The sequence below is a fragment of the Megalops cyprinoides genome, chromosome 1 (assembly GCF_013368585.1).
Source record: "Megalops cyprinoides isolate fMegCyp1 chromosome 1, fMegCyp1.pri, whole genome shotgun sequence".
Lineage (NCBI taxonomy): Eukaryota > Metazoa > Chordata > Actinopteri > Elopiformes > Megalopidae > Megalops > Megalops cyprinoides.
The window spans coordinates 72,859,493-72,883,216 of NC_050583.1; the positions used below are offsets into that span (position 1 = coordinate 72,859,493).

The 23,724-nt window shown below is 40.6% G+C and overlaps 1 protein-coding gene across 1 annotated transcript; it reads left to right on the plus strand.

The window, feature by feature from the left end:
* Positions 1 to 6,421: 6,421 nt before the first annotated feature.
* dna2 (DNA replication helicase/nuclease 2) lies at positions 6,422 to 22,948 on the plus strand. The gene is made up of 23 exons (XM_036555532.1): positions 6,422 to 6,451; positions 6,559 to 6,609; positions 7,057 to 8,156; positions 9,098 to 9,262; positions 9,602 to 9,785; positions 10,030 to 10,178; positions 12,374 to 12,505; positions 12,790 to 13,018; positions 13,422 to 13,539; positions 13,699 to 13,858; positions 14,211 to 14,405; positions 14,647 to 14,877; positions 15,299 to 15,415; positions 15,837 to 15,946; positions 16,049 to 16,158; positions 16,427 to 16,651; positions 17,889 to 18,082; positions 19,446 to 19,535; positions 19,668 to 19,875; positions 20,036 to 20,125; positions 20,307 to 20,489; positions 20,838 to 20,984; positions 22,904 to 22,948. Exons 1-23 carry the CDS (start codon positions 6,422 to 6,424, stop codon positions 22,946 to 22,948), a joined length of 4,263 nt encoding a protein of 1,420 aa, XP_036411425.1.
* Positions 22,949 to 23,724: the final 776 nt, after the last annotated feature.

Here is a 23,724-nt window from a genome sequence, read left to right on the forward strand (position 1 = left end):
TATTCTGAATGCTGTTTATGTACTCTAAGCTCTTTTTGATGGATAGCTCCATAACTATATGAGGTAATTGCTGGTATATGAATATTTGTGTTTTTGGATGTTTAAAATAGGACTGCCTTAGGGTGACAATCAGGCAGGTGTTAAAAACACCCAAAGATATGTGCTGCTGTAACGGAATGTGTTTTGGAAAACTAATTACACTCTACTTTTGTTATGGTGGGAAAATACATTTTTACTTACAATGTTAAATATGTAGTGGCTTTGAGAAATGTTTCCCATTTACATCACATATAAGCTTCAATAACACACTACATGAATAATACTATGAATGCATACAAATGGAAGATTTAATGAAAGGAATTTGACTTTAAAATACACATGCATATAATGCTTGGATGCAGTGGATACAAATTCTGTACTTTATTCTGCTGGATTTAAACTATACAACTGATTATTGTGCAACTGCATTCTTATACATTATTTCTGAAATTGAGTTACTTAGAAAGGAAGAAGTGTATCAAAACTGCTTCACTTTTGGTGTTTATTATCTCCAGGAGAAAAAGCAGCTTCAATGCATTCTGTTTCCTCGCAATAATGAATAGGAAGATCATGAGCTGCATTCGGAAATGATCTTTATCATTAACCTCAGAGTGAATCATCTCGTCGCATGAAAGAATCCAAGGGCCCAGTGAGGTAAAGTTACATGACTGGAAGGATCTCCTGAGCAGACCTTTTTTAGCACCATATGCATCAGTAATGTTGGCACAGGGCACATTTACCAGCTTGTTGTTCTATTGTCAGAGGAGGGTCTCTGAAGGTGGCAGAAGTTGATACTTTTGATACTGTTATGGTAGTCTTTGTAATTTTCATATGGAATGTCACAGTCTCATTACATGTATTTTTAGAACAACTCATGACTTGCCTTAAATTTGTGGCAGATCAACAGGGTTTTGGTTCTATAGTGATTGATATTGATATTGTTGTGTAGTCAATGATTTAAAACCCAGTGAATCAAATCATCCTCAATGTCAGGGTAAATCAGACTACCTCTGCCACTGATTTTTTTTTCTTGGGCAGCTAAGATTTTCTGTTTTTCTTTATCTGTGTGTATGTGAAGTAGGATGATTAAAATGGAGAAGACTAGTTGGGCACTCACAGTTGTAGGTGATTTGTCATGGTATTAGGAGTGTGGAATACCGATGAACAACAAACACCAAAAAGTACAGAATATGTGTAGGAATTTTTTTTTCAATTCTCTTTTTATTATGATTTTACATGGTTACATTTATAAAATACATAATTGAGAATTTAACTCCATAGAACAATAATACTGGGGTGTATATCTGCGACTCTAAAAACAAACCACCGATACAAAAGGGTTAACAAGAAATAAAATAAAATAAAATAAAAAGGGTGGGAAATGGATATAAATCCAGACCTTAGACAAATGATGGTCGAACCTGTTTGACATATCTAATCCATCTTTCCCATCTTCTCAAAAATAGATCCCGCTGTAATCTTATATCAAAAGTAATTCTTTCCATCTTAAAAATGTCATAAATTATATCAAACCACTCGTCCACTGCAGGTTTTTCTAGTTTAAGCCACTTCCTTGTTATGGCTTTTCTAGAAGCAGCACTCAAAATCTGAAATAAGTATTTGTCATTAAAGGAGACAGTTTCTGATGGTAGAACTCCTAAATATAATGTCACAAACTCAAAAGGAATGTTTGTCTGGAATACTTTTTGCAGAATGTTATAGACCTCCTGCCAGAAAGGGAACAATATTGAACAAGACCAGAATATGTGAAAATGATTTGCCTTGAGGCTTCCACACTGTCTCCAACATTTAGATGAATTAGTATAATGTCTTTTTTGAGCTGGAGTGATGAAAAATCTGATCAGGTTTTTCCAACAAAACTCTCTCCATAGTGTTGAATTTGAAGTTTTCCATTGTATCTCACATAAATGTTCCCAATCTTCTTCATTTAGGACTAGATTTCTCACATTTCTGTTTTACTTGCAGCAGACTACCTTTCATTTTTTGTAAGCCCCTCTAGAGTCTTGAGATGGTTTTTTGGCCTGAGCCTGAACTATATGCATCCATAAAAACTTTTAACAAAATATTATCCCCTTGCTCTTGTTTGATCTCTTTCCTTATTTTCTCAATATGATGACGAATCTGTAGGAATCTATAGAAGTCGTCATTATTTAGCCCAAATTGTCTCTTTAGGTTTTGAAAACTGTTCACTGACCCTTTACACAAGAGAGTACAATATGCTGTTAATCCATGAGTTTTCCAACCCTTAAATCTTGCATCCAAATTTTTGGGCATGAAATCTGGATCATATGCACACCATCTCAAAACTTTTATCGCCTCTTTCAAATTATTTTTATCTATTATCCTATTTCACAGCTTAATTGGTAAAGCAATCCAGGGGTTTCCCAGATCAGTTAGCTTATTCATCAACCCCTTATCCCCTGTTGCCGCTTGTATTGGGAACTCTGCTGATATAGCCCCTTCTAACTCCCTCCATCTGGCATTATATTCTGGATTGCACCAGCACACTAACGGTCTCAGTTGAGCTGCAATATAATAGTCTTTTAAACACGGGAGCGCAACCCACCCCCCCCCCCCCCCCCCCCCCCCTTATTCTTTGCTAACTGTAAACTCTGGTATTTGATTCTTGGTCGACGCCCCTGACAAATGTACCGCGAGATGAGTTTATCCCACTCCTGGAACTGTTGATCTGATATATCAAGTGGAAGGGATTGAAAGAGATACAATAGGCTCGGCAGAATAACCATTTTGACAGATTCAATACGAGAGCCGAAATTAAGGAATGGTATTAAATCCCATCTCCTTATGTCTTCCCTAATTTTATTATTCAGGGGGAGAACATTAAGTGAGAAGAATTTTGTGTAGGAAATTTTTGTGTCATTTTCTTAATGAAAAATAAATATTTCAGGGACTCAATAAATAGCCACGTCCTGTCTTCAATTGATGCCATGACTGAGTTTCTAAGAACAGATTTGACTATTGAGAAATTGAGAAATTCTGCCCGTTTGTCTAGTTAAGGATTAATTTAAGGTCTGGATTGTGTTAATTATTATTAATGAGGTGTGATTGAACATTTTATGTTTGGAGGGATTGTCTAAAATAAAAATCTAGAAGACAAGATGGGAGGAGGCTAAAAGGATGATTGCAAACTGGATTTTCAATTACTGCTATTGTTGTGGACAGATCCATGTAGCATCATGGTAATTGTGCAAAACATAAACGTCAGTCTAGTGTCTGAGGCCACAATGGCAAAGTCTTCACAAACAACATGCAGCCAGCACAGTTCTGAAAACAACTCAAATGCATTAACTATTGTAAATAGATCGCCATCGCTGGATTTATTTAGCGTAGATTTATGACTTGCTAGCCAAATAGTCCTTAATTACACATTGGCACAGCTAAGAAACCAGCCAGCCGCGAATTAAACCAGCAAGCCAGCTAGCAGGCTACTTGTCACACTAAGAAGAGTATTATTATTGAGTGTTAGCTGTTAGTTAGCTAATACAACTCAGCACAACTTTACGTGGCTAGGTAGTCTAAGTTAATTTAGCAGCTAGCAAAGTAACAACCAACCTGATCACTAATTAGACACCTAGGTATCTCATCTTATTTCAAAAGCCATTTCAAAGAATAGGCTAATGTCTATCAACTAGAATGCAACGACATACAGTCTGTATAAATAAATCAGGAAACCATGCTATCAATAGTAGCGAGACAGAATGTAAACATAAGAAAGCTTCCAAGCACCATGATAAATGAGCTAAAAACGCTCTCTCGTCTCCGTTACCATAACGTTATACATATTTTATTCACACAGCACAACAAAAACAATGTCTGGTTCTCGATGGGGAAAACTGAAAGCAAGCAGTTACCATTTAAGTTTATTATTGACCAAAGAGACTCTTTGCTAGAACATTAAACATATTTCACTGAAATAGTCCCTGTAGATTCCTGAAACCTCTAGTTATCTATAGCTAGCTCTACCAGTCCCGTACAGTGAGAGTCTTTCATCTTTAAATTCTGCCCATGCATCTCTGCTAAGAGCATATTTTTTAATTTTTCAGAATAAGCAACACACTCACAATTGATTCTGTACGACTTCAGCATTTACAAGACAACGACAACCTCTCTGTCTCGCTCAATCACTACGGTGGATATGATACCGGAGTGAGTTTTTCGTCAAGAGACAAGGGACGATTTTATTCTCGCTGACATCTAGTAGTAATTTTCAGGTTTAAACATCCATGAAACTACTCCGGTTATGACCTTGTCTTGACAACAGATGTTAAACCAGACCAAACACCCCACATCAGTACCTAACCAATCCTTAACATTTAGTGTGCAGTTTTTATTTTGAGTTTTTATCAGTTTTTTTTTTTATATATATAGGTTTAGATCAGTTGCTAAGGGTAGAAATGTTTACACCCCGGATACATGGGGAGATTCAGTAAATATCCAGCTATAAAAATGAGCGTTTCATATGCAACTTTGGTGTAACTTTGGTGGAATTTGCGACAACGACTTTAGCTAATTTAAAAATTATGTAAACTATTTGAAAAAGTTATTTCATTTCTCACTGCACAGAAGACTGCAAAGAGCACTGAAATCTTTGATTGACAAAATATCTCTGAATAGTAGAACACAAGATGTAGTTATATGCTACGACTGGAGTTCCAGAACCATATTTTTATTGTACATTCAGGTCTATTTTTTTCACTGAGCAAATCTTCCTTCACATTTAGACTGAACTTGGTATATAGATTATAGATACGATGTAGGCTACCAGTTTTAAGTTCCAAGTACTCACTAGTAAATTCAAGATAGTCACCAAATCATGTATGCCATTTATGCTGACTTCAATTATTTTTGTGGATGAGAGGCACACACAGAAAATTTCACATCTTTACAACCTGTTTTGGATCAAGAGAACATTCAAAATTGGACACTAAATACAAAACCAGATGATGTATTATGCTAATAGTGGACACACTCCTCAGTGTATACAAGAGAAAAGTTTTGTGTGTTTTTATGTAATTGTGTAATGATTATAGCCATTGAAAATCATATCTCTTCAGCAGTGGGAACAAGATTTTGTTGTTTGTGGAAGTAAATATGCTGCTTAAATTATTTGACATTTTAACAGGGCAACTTTTCCCTTACAGACAGACCCCATGCAAGTTTTTTGTTTCCTTGTTAAAAAAACTGACTTTGCAATGCTTATGTCATCAGTATTCTCACTGGATCATTTGATGAGGAACAATGTATGGTTAAGATCTGAGCTCTCACTCCTATCAAATTCGAGAACTATTTAGCTAACAGTGAGATATTTATGAAGAAATGCTGCAGATTGATTGTAAATATCACATTTTTTGATGTTGTCCTTCCAAATTAGATCAAATAGTGGTATTCTCGCTGAATTTGGTGCAAAATAGTCCAATGTGATGTTATTTTCATTAATAAGGATTTTTTTTTTTTTTTTTTCAGAAAAGCAGAGCTCAATATGGTGAAACCATACATTTAGAAAACATATGTATACTGTGGTAAGGGCCACGTGTGCTAACTTTCTGTGCTGTAATCATTATCGTTGAATTATTCATCATGAGTCATGGCAAATCGTGGATGTATACTGGATTTTGGAGCTGAATTATGGCCTACGCATACACATCATATGTACCAGCAAACCTGCCAGATTTCATGAATTTCCATAACCAATCTCACACCTTTTTGTCCAGTGTCCAAAGTCCAAAGGAAAAACATTCTGAGCAATCGCCATATGGTAACTTGTACCATAAGCATACTGTTTCCTAATTATATCATGTTCAGCATCAGGAACCATTGAATATGTAAAATTATATTCAATTCTACGTCAGTCTTTTTTAGGCTGGTTTAAAATTTACCCTACGCTTACCAATTCTAGAACGCCAGTTACTTCAACGGAAGCCCGTCTAGTTGAAGTCCCGCCTTCTGCAGCTTATTTGCTACTCTAGCCCGTGTATGTTCTGTAAGCATCCGCTTGGCTCTCAGCTGGTTGGCTACAACAAGCGCGAAATTCACAATGAACCACGGGATGTACTGTGGTAGATCGCTGGTTAGGTAGTTTGCTGGTAATGCCAGGCAGGGTCTGTGATTAACGAAAAGGCATTTAAGTAAAAAGGGATAGCTACATTTTCACCAGATTAAGAGATCTCGATGAGGAACTTACAATATGTTGGTTTCAGTCTCTACATGAATAGCTAATACTAGTAAGCCAGTACAGTAACTAATGAAATTGTTTCATAATGCTAGACTACCTAGCCTAGCCTACTACAATTAAAAATCACACATCTAGCCAAAGTTATTGATTTAACGACAGCTTAGGGAAATGATTAAAAACAAACTGAAGAAGAAAGCGGTGAGTATCACCGATTTACGCAGGTGTTCCAAATTTATTAACATTTGCTACCACTGCCAAGTTAACGTTAGCTTTACTAACTAGCGGTTTTCTGTCGTTCGTTTTAGGTTGGAAACGGAGGCCAAAGGAACGTCGCGTCTTTTTTCTCCAAGAATAAGGTAACTAACGTTGGCATTAACATCGGCGTTCTCTCGTCGCTTACAGCACCAGAGCAATATGGGGAATGTTTTGTTATTGTACAACCTACCTGTTGGAGCTGTGTTACACAGGTAAATTGAGCTTGAAGAATTTGATGCATCGTTCCTAGCTAACGTTACTTATTTGAATGGAAATGTCCTTCTTGAATGCGATATGTCCAACGTTATTAAACAAAACAGCCATCATCCCCCATGACATAATGCAGCTGTTACGAATGGTTGCTGTTGAAACGGTTTGAAAATGTAATTTCGTACACCTGCAATCTAAGATTACCCTGATTATCACAGGATGAACTGTCTGGAATTGCAATTTTTTTTTCTTTTAACCTAATTTTGTTGTAGAGGCAGAAGTGTTTAAATGTCACGTACTCCCGTAAAGCAGTAATTTCAATTTGTTTTTGGCTGCAGAGTCTGGGCCTTCCTCCACAGGAGAACAGGGTTCACAGCACAGGTTTCGAGAATGTAGATGTTAAATCTATCATCCTCAGTCTCCTTGGAGCCAGTGACGAGGAGAACGAGAACGAGAATGTTCCACCCTCACCAGGTCTGTCTTCTGTGCTGGAGACTCCTAACAGTCAAATCAGGCACTCACACTTGCCACGGGAACCTTTGGAGGAGGTTTCCTCCACCGTGTCCGGTGTCACTTGCTCTGACCAGCTCCAGAACGAGGGTAAACTCACAACCAGGAGGCCTTTGCTTTCACCGCGGACAGGGGGAAGCTCCGGGGGCTTGGCCTCACTGTCTGCGCAGAGTTGTGCTGCTGAGAGCAGTCCTGTGAAACGTGTGTTGTGCAGCCCTGAGGATGCGCAGAAACACCAAGCCAAGCGCCCAAAGACAACCACAGTGAAGAGGCCCTGCCTCAGCCCAGCCAGGAGGGCCTCCCAGCTGGATGACTTCTTGGATGGGTGCTTGAGTGCAATTGGTGGCACAGCAGCACAAGCCAAGCAGGGGTCAAGCTCCTCAGCCAAGGACACGGACAACAAAGCAAACAGGGCTGGACACATTCAGTTTCAGGGCACTGGATATGGGAGCCTCAAGACCAAGGCACTGTTGAAGAAAAAGGCACCTGTGCTGAAACCGTTTCTGGTCAATGGGGTGTCCTCCAGCACCCCAAATGCCAGTCTGATCAAGGCTTCTAACAGCAGCTTCAGAGCAGATGATGAGGGAAATGTTTTTACCAGAATTGCTGATCTGAAAGTAGATGCAGGTTTACCAAGCCCTACTGACCATGCTCGTTGGAATGAGCAGGCTCTGACACATATTGCATTGGGGCACCAGGGATGTGACAAAAGGGTTAAGCGCTCAAGTGGCACTGAGGTGGATGGTCAGCAGTACAAGTTTAGTAACAAAGGGAGTGTTGTGGACATGTGTGCCTCCAAAGGTGGATGTGGGGACACAGGTGGGAATGGGGGTGTATGCTCCAAGGGTGACATGGGGACAGTGGAAGACTGCTGGTTTGATGACAACATGGAGCTGAGCCTGAGCAAGCCAGAAGAGAAGACATCAAAGTAAGACGTGGTATTCTTAAAACGTTCAAGTCATCTAAAACAGCGTTTCTCAAACCTCTCCTGGAGTACCCCCTGCCCTGCATGTTTTAGATCTCTCCCTGCTCCAACACAGCTGATTCAAATGATCCACTCGTTATGAACTCCTGAAGCTGCTTAATAACAAACTGATCATTTGAATCAGCTGTGTTGGAGCAGGGAGAGATCTAAAACCTGCAGGGCAGGGGGTACTCCAGGAGAGGTTTGGGAAACGCTGATCTAAAACACTGATTCTCAATCCTGTTCCTGGGGCCCCCTTGCTCCGCACGTTTTCCATCTTTCCCTGCTCTACCTACCTGACTAAAGTCATCAGTGGCACTTTTGATTAGCTGAGCACACCTGATGAGAGCATGTTAATCATACTAATTTCAATCAGGTGTGTTTGGAGCAATGATAAATAGAAGATATGCAGGACAGGGGGCTCCAGGAGTAGGACTGAGAAACACTGATCTAAAATATACTTGGGGTTTACTAAAGTTTATTTTAACATAAACATTATTTGGTGACTCAGAAATTAGCACTGCTGTTGTACCCTCAAGGGGGTATTTAACCTGAATTTCTTAAGTTAATATCCAGTTGTATATATGGGTAATGTATGAAAATATTAGCCCAATAAGTAGTCTTGGACATCCCCTCAGCAAATCAATGAAGTAAAGAGAGGCCTGTCCCAATCATTTCAGGAAAGCTGGGTGACATTGTAAGTGGTCACTCACAACCAGAAAGAGGCACCTCTATGTTGATTGTTTACAGAGACAAGTGGCAATAAATGTTAGACCCAGTTCAGAAAATTGGGAGAATGTCTGTATTTAGTATGTAGTGCGTTCATGTTCTATCTCTAACCAAGATTGATTAGACTTGTCAGAGATCACTGTCAAGACTGACTGTCATGTTTTCCTTCCTCTAAGAAACATTCCGGCCCACATACTCCTGTCCACGGGGCTTTTCAACAGATACTGGGTTCTGGATGTGCAAGAGATTTCTGGTCCTCGAGGTGTTTCAGAGAAGCATTTGACAGTCACTGCCTCCAAAACTGCCAATCCAACAGAAGTTGTTATACTAAAAGACGGCTGGTAGTATATTTTTTTAATACCAGTACAATGGAAAAAACATTTATTTATTAGAACCAACATCCTCTTGCCTAAACGGGTAAAACTTCCAGCCAGTGCTGACTAACAATCAAATATTTGATTCTTGGTAAATTTAATTTGTAAGTAATGTTATTTTGGCATAGTAATACATGGTCTGATAAAATCTGAATAATACAGTAGAAATTCTACTGTGCTTTGTCACTATTCTGGGTAATAGTTTTCATATCAGCTGAGTGTGAGTTAACATCCAGGTATCTGGCTTCTTTGAGATGAGCATAATCGTAGTGGCAGTGTGATAATACTTCTCGTTTGTTTCCCCAGGGAGTCTGCTGCTGTTGCTGTGGGCAGTGTAGTTCATCTAGAGGGGGAATGTGTTTCAGGTGTCTGGACAATTGACAGGACATTTGGATTCTTGGTCCTACTACCAGATATGCTAATTTCTGGCACCAGCATTGCCAACAGCATCCGCTGTATGAGACGTGCTGTGCTTGGGGAGAAGTTCAAGGTAAGACCACTACATCACATGACTGAGAATTTAGAATAGTGGCTATTTGTACAGTCTTACTGAACACTTACTGCAGTCATAGATTTGTGAGGCCCAAATTCACCAAACAGGTTCCTGATTTCTGTATTGACAATAGTTTATTTCTTGGTGACTGAAAGGTCAGTGCTGTTAACAAAACCAATAAGAAACAAAAACAAGAATCAGTTCAGCCATAAGGAATAAAAGTGTGAATCTCACTCTTCAGGCTTTTGATGGAGGTTCCAAGCAGATGCTCAATGGAACCATTGTCCATGAAATCTTCCAGAAAGCGGCGCTGTGTCGAGACTTCTCACTGGAGAGGTTGGAACAGTTTGCCATGCAGGCACTTCATGGGCCCAAATACCTTGGAGAAATGTAAGAACCAAACATAATAGTGGCTAGTTTAGTCGCAATCAAAATGATATATTAGAGAGATATATTGACCATTACTGTTGTAAGGTTAAATATAGACATGTCGGTTACTAGGGGTGTCCAAAAATATAATTTTTTGGATTAATCGTTTTTTAAAAATTCTTCCGATTCGATATCGATCTGTAAAATTTATGGATCAATCTTTAGGCTAATATGTATTTTTTCCGGTTTTCTAGGTTCAGTTCCGAAATGGTTAAACATAGCCAGAGAATTAAATAGACGGGCTCTGACATAAGCCTAACTGTCGTATTAAAGGCAATTACTAGTCCCCCGTCATTAGATGTCGCTCTCTCGTTTAACTTTTAACGTTTAACGACCTGCAAACGCATAGAGGAAAACCTGTTACATCATTTTTTTTTAAATGTGATGCCACCTCTCAGTGTTCACCATGGCTAACCCTATGGCCACATGGACGACATAGGAGAGAGACAAAGCGACTGGCTGCCAGTCATTTTCAGAGAGTTGGCGATTTACAGCGACAAGACACGAGCGGCCTTTGGCTTTGCAACTAGGTGGGGCTAAAATAGATTAGACTCGAGATCTGTTTTATGCACATACTTAGCGATGCGACACAGCGAAGGCAGCGTGACACACTTTGCTGAAACGAATGATCCAACATTTTGGTTCCAGTCAAGCATTGGAGGAGAAGCTTATCGTGGCAGTGTCGGGTTTCCCCATACTTATTTATCTCTTGATACGTACAGAGAGATAAATTGAAAAATGATGCGTGGAGAAGGGTGTCCAAAATTGTGGAGATGCCTGGTATACATATTCATATATATTTGCACTGCAGGCACAGCTTTTTAGCTTTAACTTTAATACAGTGCACAACCGCTACCTAGCTAAACTGAACAGCAATACTTGCTCACGAATGCAGTGTAATTTAGCGCAACTCAAGAGAAACATAGTTGTTCATGTTTGTTTGCTAGGTAGCTAGCTAGCTAGCTAGTTGTTCATATTAGGTTAGCAAGAAAACGTTGACAATTGCAAAGTTGCTACTGGCGGTCAGCTACATTTTGTCAGTCATTGTAGCTACCTTACAAAGCAGCTTTCCCTGAGCTAACTAATGCAAACGCATTGCTGCTTTGTGTCATTAACATAGGCAATGATACAGGTTGGTTTTGTTTTTAAGGAACTATACCCATGTGTTCCTCAAATAAAAAGATTTTGGTATACAGCTATGCGTCGCTTAACGTCCACGATATGTTCTGTGAAATAGGACGTTGTGCGAACACCGTACTATATACATAGAAAACCTGTATGGAATAGGTATGAGATTGGATGCTGCTGCTTACGAGTTGAAGCATACACTTATTATACGGTTAACTTTTTGATTGTAAGTATGCAAAGTTCACATTAAAACAACGATATAAAGTACAGTAGGGTAGCCTACAGTACATACATAAGACATTAGCATAGGCGTTTATTATGACTATCAAGACATTTGTATTACACGGTATACTGTGTACTGTGCCATTATACAGCTGGCAGCGCAATCGCTTTATTTCCATGAGACATGAGATACTCGTGTTGGGTGCGGGAAGCTTTGCCGTCACTACGTCCAGTTATGTCCGCTACATCCCGTTCTGCGATCGGGATTTTTAAACTTTTAAACCTTATGGGACTACGGACGTAGATGCGAACGGACGTTGTCCGAATGGACGTTAAGCGGCGCATGACTGTACAAGCATTTGGCCTTTTCTTTAGTGATTTTCACAATTTTTTTCCAGTGACTCTGTATTTGTAAATTTGTGTTCTCTTTAGAGCTTTTTAAACATCTCTCCAAATATGGAAAGCTGCTATAGTATTTCATATTTCATTCCTATCGAATTGATATCGAATCGGATTGAATCGAATTGTTACCTTGTGAATCGGAATGGAATCTAATCGGGGCATCTGTGCCAATACCCAGCCCTATCAGTTTCTGATTTCAACTTGATGACAACTCTTCAGTAAATATTGTTGTGCATTCAGCTGGTGTTACTTGAACAAGCTTGATTCTCATGAAAGTATTTGACTTGAATTCAATGATTGTTGGTTGGAGTGACTAGATTCACCATTATGTGCATTTTTGGACCATATATTTGATTTTATTGAACAGAAAGCAAGGCTTTAAATGGTTGTTTGCTCCCTTTTAGGTATAGCCTCGGTTTGACTCAAGCAGACATGCGGCAAGAGATACAAGAGTACCTACCCTCTGTGTCAGACTGGGCAAATTCTTACCTCAGTGGTTCACTACAGGCTGGAAAAAAACAGATGGCGCTTACTCTGTGAGTACTCTCCCGGGCCCACAATGGCTGGAACTGAGTGGTGCTTCACAATTTGCTTTTAGTGACTGGACATTCATAACAAAATTGTTTTATTTTTGCTGATGTCCAAAGTAACTGTTTGCTTATAGATTTGATTATTGTCGTGTAAGAATAATTTTCACCTGGGCTTATCCTGACATGAAGAAATGACACTTTTGTCCCATCCAGAAGCTTCTGGTCACTAGCTTGGTGGTTTGACTGCCCTTTCACACCTCTAAGCCAATGTTTTAATGCTGTCAATTTAGACCCAGTGAGGGAAGCATAAGAAAGCAGGACACTGCCTGCAGTGTGACAGTCACTGACTTTGTGGACATCGAGGAGAACATCTGGTCCCCGCGCTTTGGCCTGAAGGGCAAGATTGACCTGACTGCAGGAGTGCGGTTACACCGCAGGGGTCAGCTGCCACAGGAGAGGGTTGTGCCCCTGGAACTGAAGACAGGCAAGGAGTCCAACTCCATAGAACACCGCAGTCAGGTACAGAGTATCCCACCAGCCCAGTTTCACTCTCCATTGTGTGTTTGGGGCAAGTGACCATTACTGAGCCCATGCACATCTAGCATAACCATAATGTGAACTACTCAAGGAAGCTATTCAGTCCCAGTGCAGGGAAATTAATAAAGGCAGTGACATTGTCTTAGTGTAAAGCCAGTCAGCACATGTTTAAAGTGCAACAACATTTTAGGGAATGCAGGGTGCATTTCTTTCAATATAAAATTAAACACAACATTACTGTTGTGGCAAAGCTGACTGATGTAGTTACTGTTCTTTGCCTATATATACATTATTACGCATTGGACATAAAGCCTTTTGTGGACACTAGTTATCCACATTCTGGTGCACAGGATTGTTGTCTGAGACTTGTGGGCTGCTTCCTTAGGTCATCCTGTACACCCTTATGAGCCTGGAGAGACGCAGTGACCCAGAAGCTGGCTTCCTCCTCTACCTGAAAACTGGCAACATGCATCCTGTCGTGGCCAACCATATAGACAGAAGGGGTAGGGCACCGCTGTTTCAGTCTCTCTGGCACAGGTGGCCAGAGGGCCCATTGTCTCTCCTGTGGTCAGGCATGGCAAATCGCGTAGTGAAAGGCAAATAATGGAGTAAGACTTCAATTAGAATGACAATTTTTTTTTTTCCAAATTTTTTTCTTGTAGAACTGCTGAAGCTGAGAAACACACTGGTGCATCACGTTGTCAACAGTGTGGTGCGAGGAGAGGAGGGCACACCACGCCTGGCGCCCCTGCCTGCTGTAACAGTTGATCAGCAGGCTTGCAAGTACTGTCCCCAGAAGAGGAACTGCTCCCTTTATAGCAGGTATTGTCTGGGGCAGGGTGCAGCCTAAATAGAAATACAAATTGTACCCTTTTTATTTATATCAAAAAGACAGCTTAGTAAGGGTATTATTACGTAATGGTAAGCCCAGTTTCTTCCTTGACATTGTTTAATGTCACACAATGAAAAATACGAAAGTGGTCAAATGCTGAGGCAGCTAGCAATGGCCTGTAATGCCTTTCAAGACGACAGTAGAAGGAGAGAGAAGCTGGCAGAGTGCTGCAGGAGCCATATGCTAATTACTTCTGCTTTCACAATGTGCGCTAATCTTTCTCCTAATGTAGTATTCCGTGTTCAGTTTATGTGTGTCAACGGCGTGTATATCCCCAAACAGAGCTGTGGAGAGTGAAGGATCAGATGATCTCCCAGCCCAGGGCCAGCCACCCTTCCTGGCACAGGAGAGCCAGCACCTAAGAGAGCGCCACCTGAAGTACTTCAGCCACTGGGTCCTGCTCTGTGCCCTGGAGGCCAGTACCATGGAGAAAAAGGGGGGCCGGCAAAATATCTGGCTGCTGTCAACTGAGGAGAGGTTTGTCAGTGTGTGTGTAAGCCTGTGCTTTTCTCTGTGTGCACCCAGAGGCTTAGACTGTTTACTGTTGATGCAATGATGTTATTTCGAAGACAGGAAATGGGTTTTGTGCTATATGGGACTCCTAATGTTTTGTTTTTCTGGTGAGATTCAGTTCTATGAGTGACATCCTTTTATCTCCTCTGGTTTTTGTGGCTCCTGTCAGGTCAGGACCACCACTGACCCTCTCTGTCCCCCTCAGGGAACAGAATGGAGGGTGTATTGGCAACCTCCGCTGGACTGGCCTTGTGAAAGCCCTGTCAGACAATTTATATGTCCACCACTTTGAGTGCTGGGGCAGAGAAAAGATTGAGATGAGTCTGGTCATGGGGGACAGGGTTGTGGTGAGCGACCAGGAGTTGAAGCTGATTGCTGTGGCTGCAGGGTATATCAGTGAAGTGACCAATACTGGAGTGACCTGCACACTGGATCGGTGAGATTATATTATTATGTCCAAATGTATTGTATATTGGTTTGTCTGAACTGTAAGCCAGGGTGATTAAAATGCACTTACCGACACACCATAACTTAATACAGTGGAAGATAATTGAGTAAAATGTGGGAATTCTGGTGTAAATGGTGAAAACTGAATGTATTTATTCCATCCATTAATGATTTGTCATGGGAAATCATGCAATAAAAATAACAGTACTATACTGTAAAATGATCATTATATTATTGGGTGGTTGGCTAAGGCAAAAACATTTTTATTTTCATCCAGATATAAAAAATTACCACATGGAAAGTTCTGTTAATCTTGGTAGGTTTTGTATTGATGGAAAACATCTTTATTGCTGGCAAGACAGACCTAAATTAATATTTGTAAATAGTGCTTTTTTTCTCTTTGTTTGCAGCAACCTCTCAAAGTATTCTCATGAAACTTTGTTCAGACTGGACCAAGATGAAGGGGTGGGAGGAATGGACACTCATTTGGGAAACCTTTCCAAACTGATGGAAAACTCTGTGGCAAGGTCTGTGTCATCTCTGAAGAAGCCAGTTGTAACTTGGGACTGACTGTACAGGACAGATGCCATCTTGTACAGTCAGTCATAAAAAACCTTGGGCTTCTTAGATTAAACAGCTGAAAATTGTTCTGAATAGCTGGACAAGCCTAATGGAACAATAAATTATCAGTACGAATAAAGTGTTCTCCTGACATGCGGTCAAAGTTTGAGCTTATGTTTCTTTCAGTAAAATCAGTTGTATGCACTGCAGTTTAAAGAGTCTGTACTGCCAAGTCAATACAAACGATTCATATATCAAAATATTTGTTATAAAAGCAATTACCAGGATTATTTACTGTATTGGCCCTTGTTAGGTAGCTAATATTGAACTAAGTTAAGCTTCAGTTTCACATCCCTGTTTTCCACTCACGTTTCTGTGCGCCTGCAGTGAGAAGCTGCGGGAGCTGATTGTAGATTTCCGGCCCCCACAGTTCATCCACTGCCTGAGTGACGTGCTTCCGCGAGGGGCCAAGGACACAGTCGCCAACATCCTGAAAGGTTTCTGATCCCACAACCTTGACCCTTTCTGCGATGCCTTACTTTGGCTGAACAACACTATCCAGTAAAAGTATTTAAATTTTTTTTTTTTTAATCTTTTAGGCCTGAATAAACCTCAGAAACAAGCCATGAAGAAGGTGCTGCTATCTAGGGACTACACACTCATAGTAGGCATGCCAGGAACAGGAAAAACCACCACCATCTGCACACTGGTAAAATCCTCTATAATAATTTTTCTGCAGAAGAGTTTTCCTGGTGGTCAGCAATGTAGTTGTATCATAGTACTCTTTTGAACAGCATGTGTTAATTCACAAAAGTCTTAACATAGTTTCTATGTAATATTCTGGAGTTGTTGATTTCAGATTATTGTCAAGTGCTAAACTTGTAGTTCTTATGCAAGGGCAAACTGGCTAATGGACCATAACGTAATTACATGGAATTTTACATGATCACACATGCCCCTTGCCCTTGTCCCCTCAGGTGCGAATTTTGCATGCTTGTGGCTTTAGCGTGCTTGTGACCAGCTATACCCATTCTGCCGTGGACAATATCCTTTTGAAGCTGAAGAGGTTCAAAATTGGCTTCCTGCGGCTGGGGCGGGCCCAAAAGGTGCATCCTGACATCCTGCCCTTCACAGAGGAGCAGCAGCGCCGCAGTCGCAATCTCTGCACCCTGCCTGAGCTAGAGCAGTTGTACAGCAGTCAGGTGGGTTGATCCAGGGAGGTGTGGGCTTTTACTGGCATGAGGAGCTTTTATAAGGTAGGGGTGTCCATGGCTGTGGGAGGGATTATGAGAAATTGTGGGCGTGGGAACTGTGAAGTACTGGGGATGAGTATTACTGTCTTATTTATATGACAGCCATATTCAGTGTTTGAAATAGCAAATAGGCAAGCACAATACAACCAGTTTCATAACTACCTCCAAGGTATCTCATAAATAGTTTGTTTAACTAGAAGGAAAACAAGTTGATAATATAGTTTTAAAACCAAACTAATTATAAGGAATACAAAATAGCTGACATTTTGTGCCATCTGTAACTTAAATGGTATATTAAACTGCTGTCAGGTCTTTTAAAATAAACTGAAACAAAACAGGTTTTGTCAGATTTAGAATTTTTTACCGTAATGCATTTACAAACAAGAAAAGCCTACAAAGTGTATGAAGAGGCTGTGGGATGGAAGCTTGTTATTAGGGCATAGGTGAAAAGGTGACCTCCCCAGTACATTAGTACAGGTGGAAAAGGACAAAAAACTTCAAACAAATGACAGATGTCTGGCAACAGTTACAACAGTTGCATTTCTAGACAACTTGTAACTTTTAATATGTACATTTTTTTCTTTTTTAACTGTTAAAATGAAGGCTAGCTGTGTAAATGTTATTTTAAGCAAGTGCAACAGTGCAAGTAATGGTGAATATCTTGATGGTGAAACCCTAGTGACAAACTGGCTGTTAGTTTGTTCCAGTAGTCAAGTAAATTGATCTGCTTCACAGTACTACAGATTAAATACATTAAAATTAAGCTGTAATGTTCATTCTTTATAATAAATAAGTAGTCAGTATTTTCTGAATTGAGATGAATACAATAAAAAAAATCAGAATAAAACAGCCTCAGGTGTGACTGAGCTCATGATTTATAGTTGTTCTGGTTAAAGATACAGTCAATTAGTGTTCACTTCACTGCAGTGCACTTGAGACCTCTGCAAATATAGTTGCAGTGGCATGTGTGTGTATTGGAGGATTGCTTATGCCTCTTGCTGTTCTCCAGTGGGAGTGCTCAGGATGTTGCTGTGAGATGTGCAAAACAAATAATGGAGGGGAAAAAAGAAGAAAATAAACAATACATATTTGTTTTCTATCTGACACTAGATTGAATGGGATTTCAGATACTGGAGGGACCTCATTGTATGTGGATTGTCTTTTCTCTCCTTCTGTCCTCCTTCAGCTTGTGGTGGCTACCACCTGCATGGGCGTGAAGCACCCCATCTTCAGCTGGCGGCGATTCGACTTCTGCATCGTGGACGAAGCATCCCAGATCAACCAGCCAGTGTGCCTTGGCCCCCTCTTTTATGCTGAACGCTTTGTCCTGGTTGGGGATCACCAGCAGCTTCCCCCTATCGTCCAGAACCCAGAGGCCAGGTGAGCACACATTCTGCACGACGTGTGTGATGTTGCCAGTGATTGATTTTTAGGGCACTAAATAATAATACAAGGAAAGCGAGCAGATCTGTTACGAAACTCAAGGCCTTAAGGAGGGGTCCTTGTAAAAAAGCAGTTCATACATAGTGTTCTTGTTTTGCTATTTAGTAAGTACATGAGTGCAGTGAGTAGGCATACAAACCATAAAGCACCAGGTTCATTATGGAGTTAGGTTGTATATAGCAGTGTTTCTCAAACCTCTCCTGGAGTACCCCTTGTCCTGCATGTTTTAGATCTCTCCCTGCTCCAACACAGCTTATTCAAATGATCAACTCGTTATGAACTCCTGAAGCTGCTTAATAACAAACTGATCATTTGAATCAGCTGTGTTGGAGCAGGGAGAGATGTAAAACATGCAGGACAAGGGGTACTCCAGGAGAGGTTTGAGAAACACTGGTATATAGCAATAAATTAAAGTTGTAGCTAGAAACTCAAGCAAGTATAACTCAAATAACAGAATATCACGTTTGAATTGTTTCTTGTCTCTATGAATTGCAGCTAAACGTAAATTTATAGATTATCAATTTATGCAACACAAGTGCTTGAAAAGTGCGAACAGGGAAAAAGGTTACATCGTTATGTGATTGGTTAAGCCAGTGTTTCTCAACCCTCTCCTGGAGTACCCCCTACCCTGCATGTTTTAGATCTCTCCCTGCTCCACCACAGCTGATTCAAATGATCAACCCGTTATGAACTCCTGAAGCTGCTTAATAACAAACTGATCATTTGAATCAGCTGTGTTGGAGCAGGGAGAGATCTGAAACATGCAGGGCAGGGGGTACTCCAGGAGAGGGTTGAGAAACACTGGGTTAAGCGACTCTTAACTCTCCTTACCTTCACGTCATTTCACACTGATTAGATATTGAGTGGTTAGAGAATGTTCACAACCTGCAGCTAGAACAGATTTCACAAGGCAGTATAAAAGTTATTAGCTTGCTAATATTCAATGCATCAATAATTACTACTATTCTGTAATACTGTAAGTAAGCAGCATTTCAACATTTGATTAAATAACTGAAGTGATGGATGGTATTATGATAATTATGGCATATAACTATGAATAAGAAATTTACTAAAGGTGGTGCATGACAGAGGACTATATTCTAAAAGCATAAAATGATTAAAATTCCTTTACCAATGAATGAATACCACTACCTCCTTATGCTACTTGTTGTCGTATAAAAATACACAATATTTTTATGGCTTACCTGTGATACGTTTTACAAACTCTGGAGAGAAATGTAATATGGTTAGAGCCTTACCTTACTGGGAAATCTATTGTTCACATATTTTTCCTTTCTAGGGCTATGGGCATGGATGAGAGTCTGTTCAAGCGTCTGGAGCATCATAGCAATGCTGTTGTCCAGTTGAATGTACAATACAGGATGAACAGGTGGGCTTCTTAGACGTGTTTAAAAATCTTTTCGTTAATTACAAGTGTATGCAGTGTTGCATAAGCCACAGGAAGATCAACATTGTATTGCTGTGACTGTTGTAACACTAAATAATTTCTTTGGTTTTCTAGTAAGATCATGTCTTTGAGCAACACGCTGGTGTATGGGGGAAAGTTGGAATGTGGATCAGAGCAGATTGCAAGTGCAGCGCTGCAACTTCCCACAAGGGGTGCTGTAGAGCAGGAGCTGGAACTCTACCTGAGCCAGGCAGAGTACAGTGACTGGATCAGGGCAGCTCTGGAGCCACAGAATGCAGTCTGCTTCCTGGACACTGCCCAGGTAAGGTCTGTTCACTGTGTCCCCAATGAAGGCATGGATGACCACTCTCATGCATGACAACTCTTAGACTGTACCCATCATATACCAGATTGTGTTCACACCTTTAACTGTCATGATATAAGGTCGTCCTAAGGACATATCTGTGGTGTTCTCCCTACAGGTCCCAGCCCCAGAGACAGTGGAGAAGGGAGGAATCAGCAACTACACAGAGGCTGCTCTTGTTCACTACATAGTCAGCCTGCTGCTAAAGGTGAGGGTGAGATTGTCTTTTCAGTGGAATGTAGAAGATGGCCCTAAATTTTTTGGTTTACCCATCATCACACTCAGTCAGTAGGTGCTTTGCACACCCAGAACCTGGATGGTTCGTCGCCGTTCAGTCACAGCTGTGCTGTTTGTACATGTGTATCATTGGCAATGTTGCTATTTTCCAGGCAGGTTGCAAGGCAGGCAACATTGGTGTCATCGCTCCGTACAGACAGCAGCTGAAGGCCATATGGAGCCTGTTCAAGAGCCCAGCCTTCAATGCAGTGGAAGTCAACACCGTGGATAAGTACCAGGGACGGGACAAGAGTGTCATCATCGTTTCCTTTGTTAGAAGCAGTGAAGAGGGTGATGTGAGTGTTCAGCTCTTGTCTACAAAATGCATGTCTCATATCTCAGAATGGGTCTGTCATTTTGTAGTAATTTCCTTTCCTAGGTGTGCACATGGAGTAAAATGGATATATTAAAACTGCAAAACCTTTCCATCTTTGATACTATATTTTACAATGTTTTACACACAGAATGATGATCACCTTAAAGCTGCAGTGATGCATGTCATCCTCCTCCTTCCTTGCAAATAGAAAAAGTAGAAATGATTTTTCTTTGGACAGACCAGTGTATGCTTGTGCTTGTGATAGATCTGTGGGGAGTGCCCTCTGGCTGCTGTGTGTTTTGCATGTAGCCATTGTGTTTCTCCATAGCTGGGGGAGCTGCTGAAGGACTGGCGCAGGCTGAATGTGGCCATCACCCGCGCCAAGCACAAGCTGCTGATGCTGGGCTCCATCCCCACCATGCGTCGCTATGCTCCCCTTGAGAGGCTGCTGGCCCATCTTGAACAGGAGTGCATGATATCCTTTACACTATATAATTGCCCAATGACGCGCTTGGTATATTTTAAGGGTGTTTTCACACTAGAGCTTTGGTGCGGACTCGGGTCCGCTTGAGCCGTTAGTTCGGTTCGTTTTGTTGATGTGAACGCTGTTTTCTAAACTCTGGTGCGCACCAGGGACCGTGCCCGAGTCCTCCAGAAAACAGGGGCCTGGGGTACGGTTCACCTGAAGTCCAGTGCGGATCGCATTTGGTGTGAAAGCTATCTGATCTAAAACCAGGAAGTAAACGCTATTTTGCCTGCCTTTTGTGTAGTTGCTTAGCGAAATTGGTAAATAAAAGCTGCACGTTCCTTATGTGTTGATGACGTAAACGGACCAGGGCAACCAACAGGCATGTGATTGGCAAAGGACAAAAAAGCAGGAAAATATACAGAGCACCGTGCGGCTGCGTCTCCAACCCCCACCCACACTCACACTGACATTTCATACCTTTTCCAGAAATCTACTAGGGCCACAAGTTTGCTCCATAGTGCTGGTCCAGATTCTGTCCTTACAAACACGTAGGATCAAACTGGTCGCGGCTCTACTATAGCATATGGATGGTAAGGTATGACCCATAACAAGAATTAATTTGAAAAAAAAATCATTTTCATTTATTTTTATATTTTTTATATTTTATATTAACTCAGCAGGAGCAACACGCAACATGCAACTTTTCAATTCAATAGAAGGCCTCAAAAAACAAATACGTGGCAGGACTTTTACTTTCTGAAGCTGGGGTGTCCACCTCTGTTTATAATAAACAAAATTTCAGCATATTTTGTAGAAACTTTTAACCCTTTTGCGTGTACAGTGAAACCAGTGCGATTAGCCGTTTAGCACATATGCTAAAACCAGTGCGATTAGAAAACTAGATTGGAAAAATTCTAGCTAATTTTAGCTTTGAAGAAACAGCGATTTAACTTTCCACGTTTCGGTGCCTGGATTCCAGGTGTTTCTGCGAATTGCAGCGATCCGTTTGCTTCTCTTTTCTTTAGCTTTCGGCAGTCTGTAAAATGATAGCTCCAATTTCTTGTTGACTATATTTGTACAGTCAATCGCACAACAGCTCTTTCCCATTTTAGATGTTTTTTGTTGTTTTCGCGGCATTCAAGCTGAATGCTCACGCTGCCACCCAGTGGGTGTAACCCGCAGTGACTCTGCCTACTGTGACATCACGTGCATAACCTCTATATGTAGCCTAGAAGCTCATTACCCCCCCCCCCCCCAACCCCGACCCAGGTCGGAAGATCCGGAATTCTGGATTAATCCAGAAAACATCACATCACTGAACCAAAAAATGTAACGTGAAAAGGGACCAGCGGGTCCAGGGGGAGGGGGGAATAATCGCACTCGAGTTCGGACCAGCAAAACAAACCAAGTGTGAAAACAGCGTAACAGTGACATTGGTCAATTAACATTAGTTGCTTAGCAGATGTTCTTATCCAGAGCGACTTGCATAGCCTACAATTGTCATTTTATCCCTTTATACAACTGGATATCTACTGAAGCAGTTTGGGTTTATACCTTGCCTAAGGGTACAACAGCAGTGCCCAACCAGAGAATCAAATGAGCAACTTTTGGGTAACAAGCCCTGCTCCTTACCACTGTATCATATTGCTGCTTGCTGAATTGCTACAGCTAATAATAGATGTAACAGCAAAGCTTTTTCAGGTTTATGACTGTAATATGAGGAATAGCCACTTCTTGAGTAATTATATTAACAAAAATGCCTCAATAGTTCTGTGAGCTAAATCACTTCAGGTGACTTCAGAGTTCTCTTTTTTACTTTTAAAGACAGTGCTGCTTCAGTCAGAGGTATAGCATATATTTCAGCATGTAAGTGTGGGGTTTAGATATGAAATGGGGGGGGCCTATTTTCCTTAACTAAATCCTACATATTCCAGCTTCCACCTGGAGCCCATGAGGCACTGCCAAACTAGCCTGAAGTTCTGTTTAAAGCAACATCTACAGTAGATGAAAGGGAGTTGTCAAGGAGCATATTTCTGATGTGTTTACTGGTACTTTACAAAGCTTTGGGTAGAAAGTAATTACCTATTTAAATAATTCACCTCATGTTTATGGGTGTGTAAGAAGCTAGCTTTGGAATTGCACAATGTGAGTCTATCTGAAACAATTACAGGCAATGAGCTAGAAATATCAAATGAGAGTATTAGTTTAATGCTACCATGAATGGATAACATTGCATAAGTCAAGCTATAATCTTGCTCTGATCTTATGACTTCTGTATTTTAACAGGTGGTGTAAGATGTATATTTTTATAAACAGTTGAAGTTGCTGTAATGACACTGTACTTCAGGCAAAAGGTAATGTACTACTTATAAACACTGGAATCAAATTAACACAATAGAGGTCATCTTAGTTCATACAAAAATACCTTGTTATAAAATTATACTTTTTTTAAACTTTGTTTTAATGTTCCCTTTTTCAAACAACTACTGTATATGTTATATATATGAATATGACCAGGACCTCATGGAATATTCTACAATAATTTTGTTAAATAATGTTTGTTTTTGTTTGGATCATTTTTCTGTATTTTAGTTATTTTTTTGTGATTAATAAATTCTAAAATTTTGTTGTTTGGATGTTTGTAAGGAGGTGTTTGTGTTCTTCTTGTTAAAGTTGGATGCTAAGGTCCTGTGACAATGGTTACACATCAGTCTTGCTTCAGTGTGATTTGCATTGCATTGAACGT

Excerpts from the sequence above, each read along its gene's own strand:
- dna2 (XM_036555532.1), top strand. The coding sequence starts at position 6,422 with ATGATTAAAAACAAACTGAAGAAGAAAGCG. Across the intron at positions 6,610-7,056 it reads CTTTTTTCTCCAAGAATAAG|AGTCTGGGCCTTCCTCCACA; the intron begins GTAACTAACGTT and ends TTTTGGCTGCAG. Across the intron at positions 16,652-17,888 it reads AGCAGTTGTACAGCAGTCAG|CTTGTGGTGGCTACCACCTG; the intron begins GTGGGTTGATCC and ends GTCCTCCTTCAG.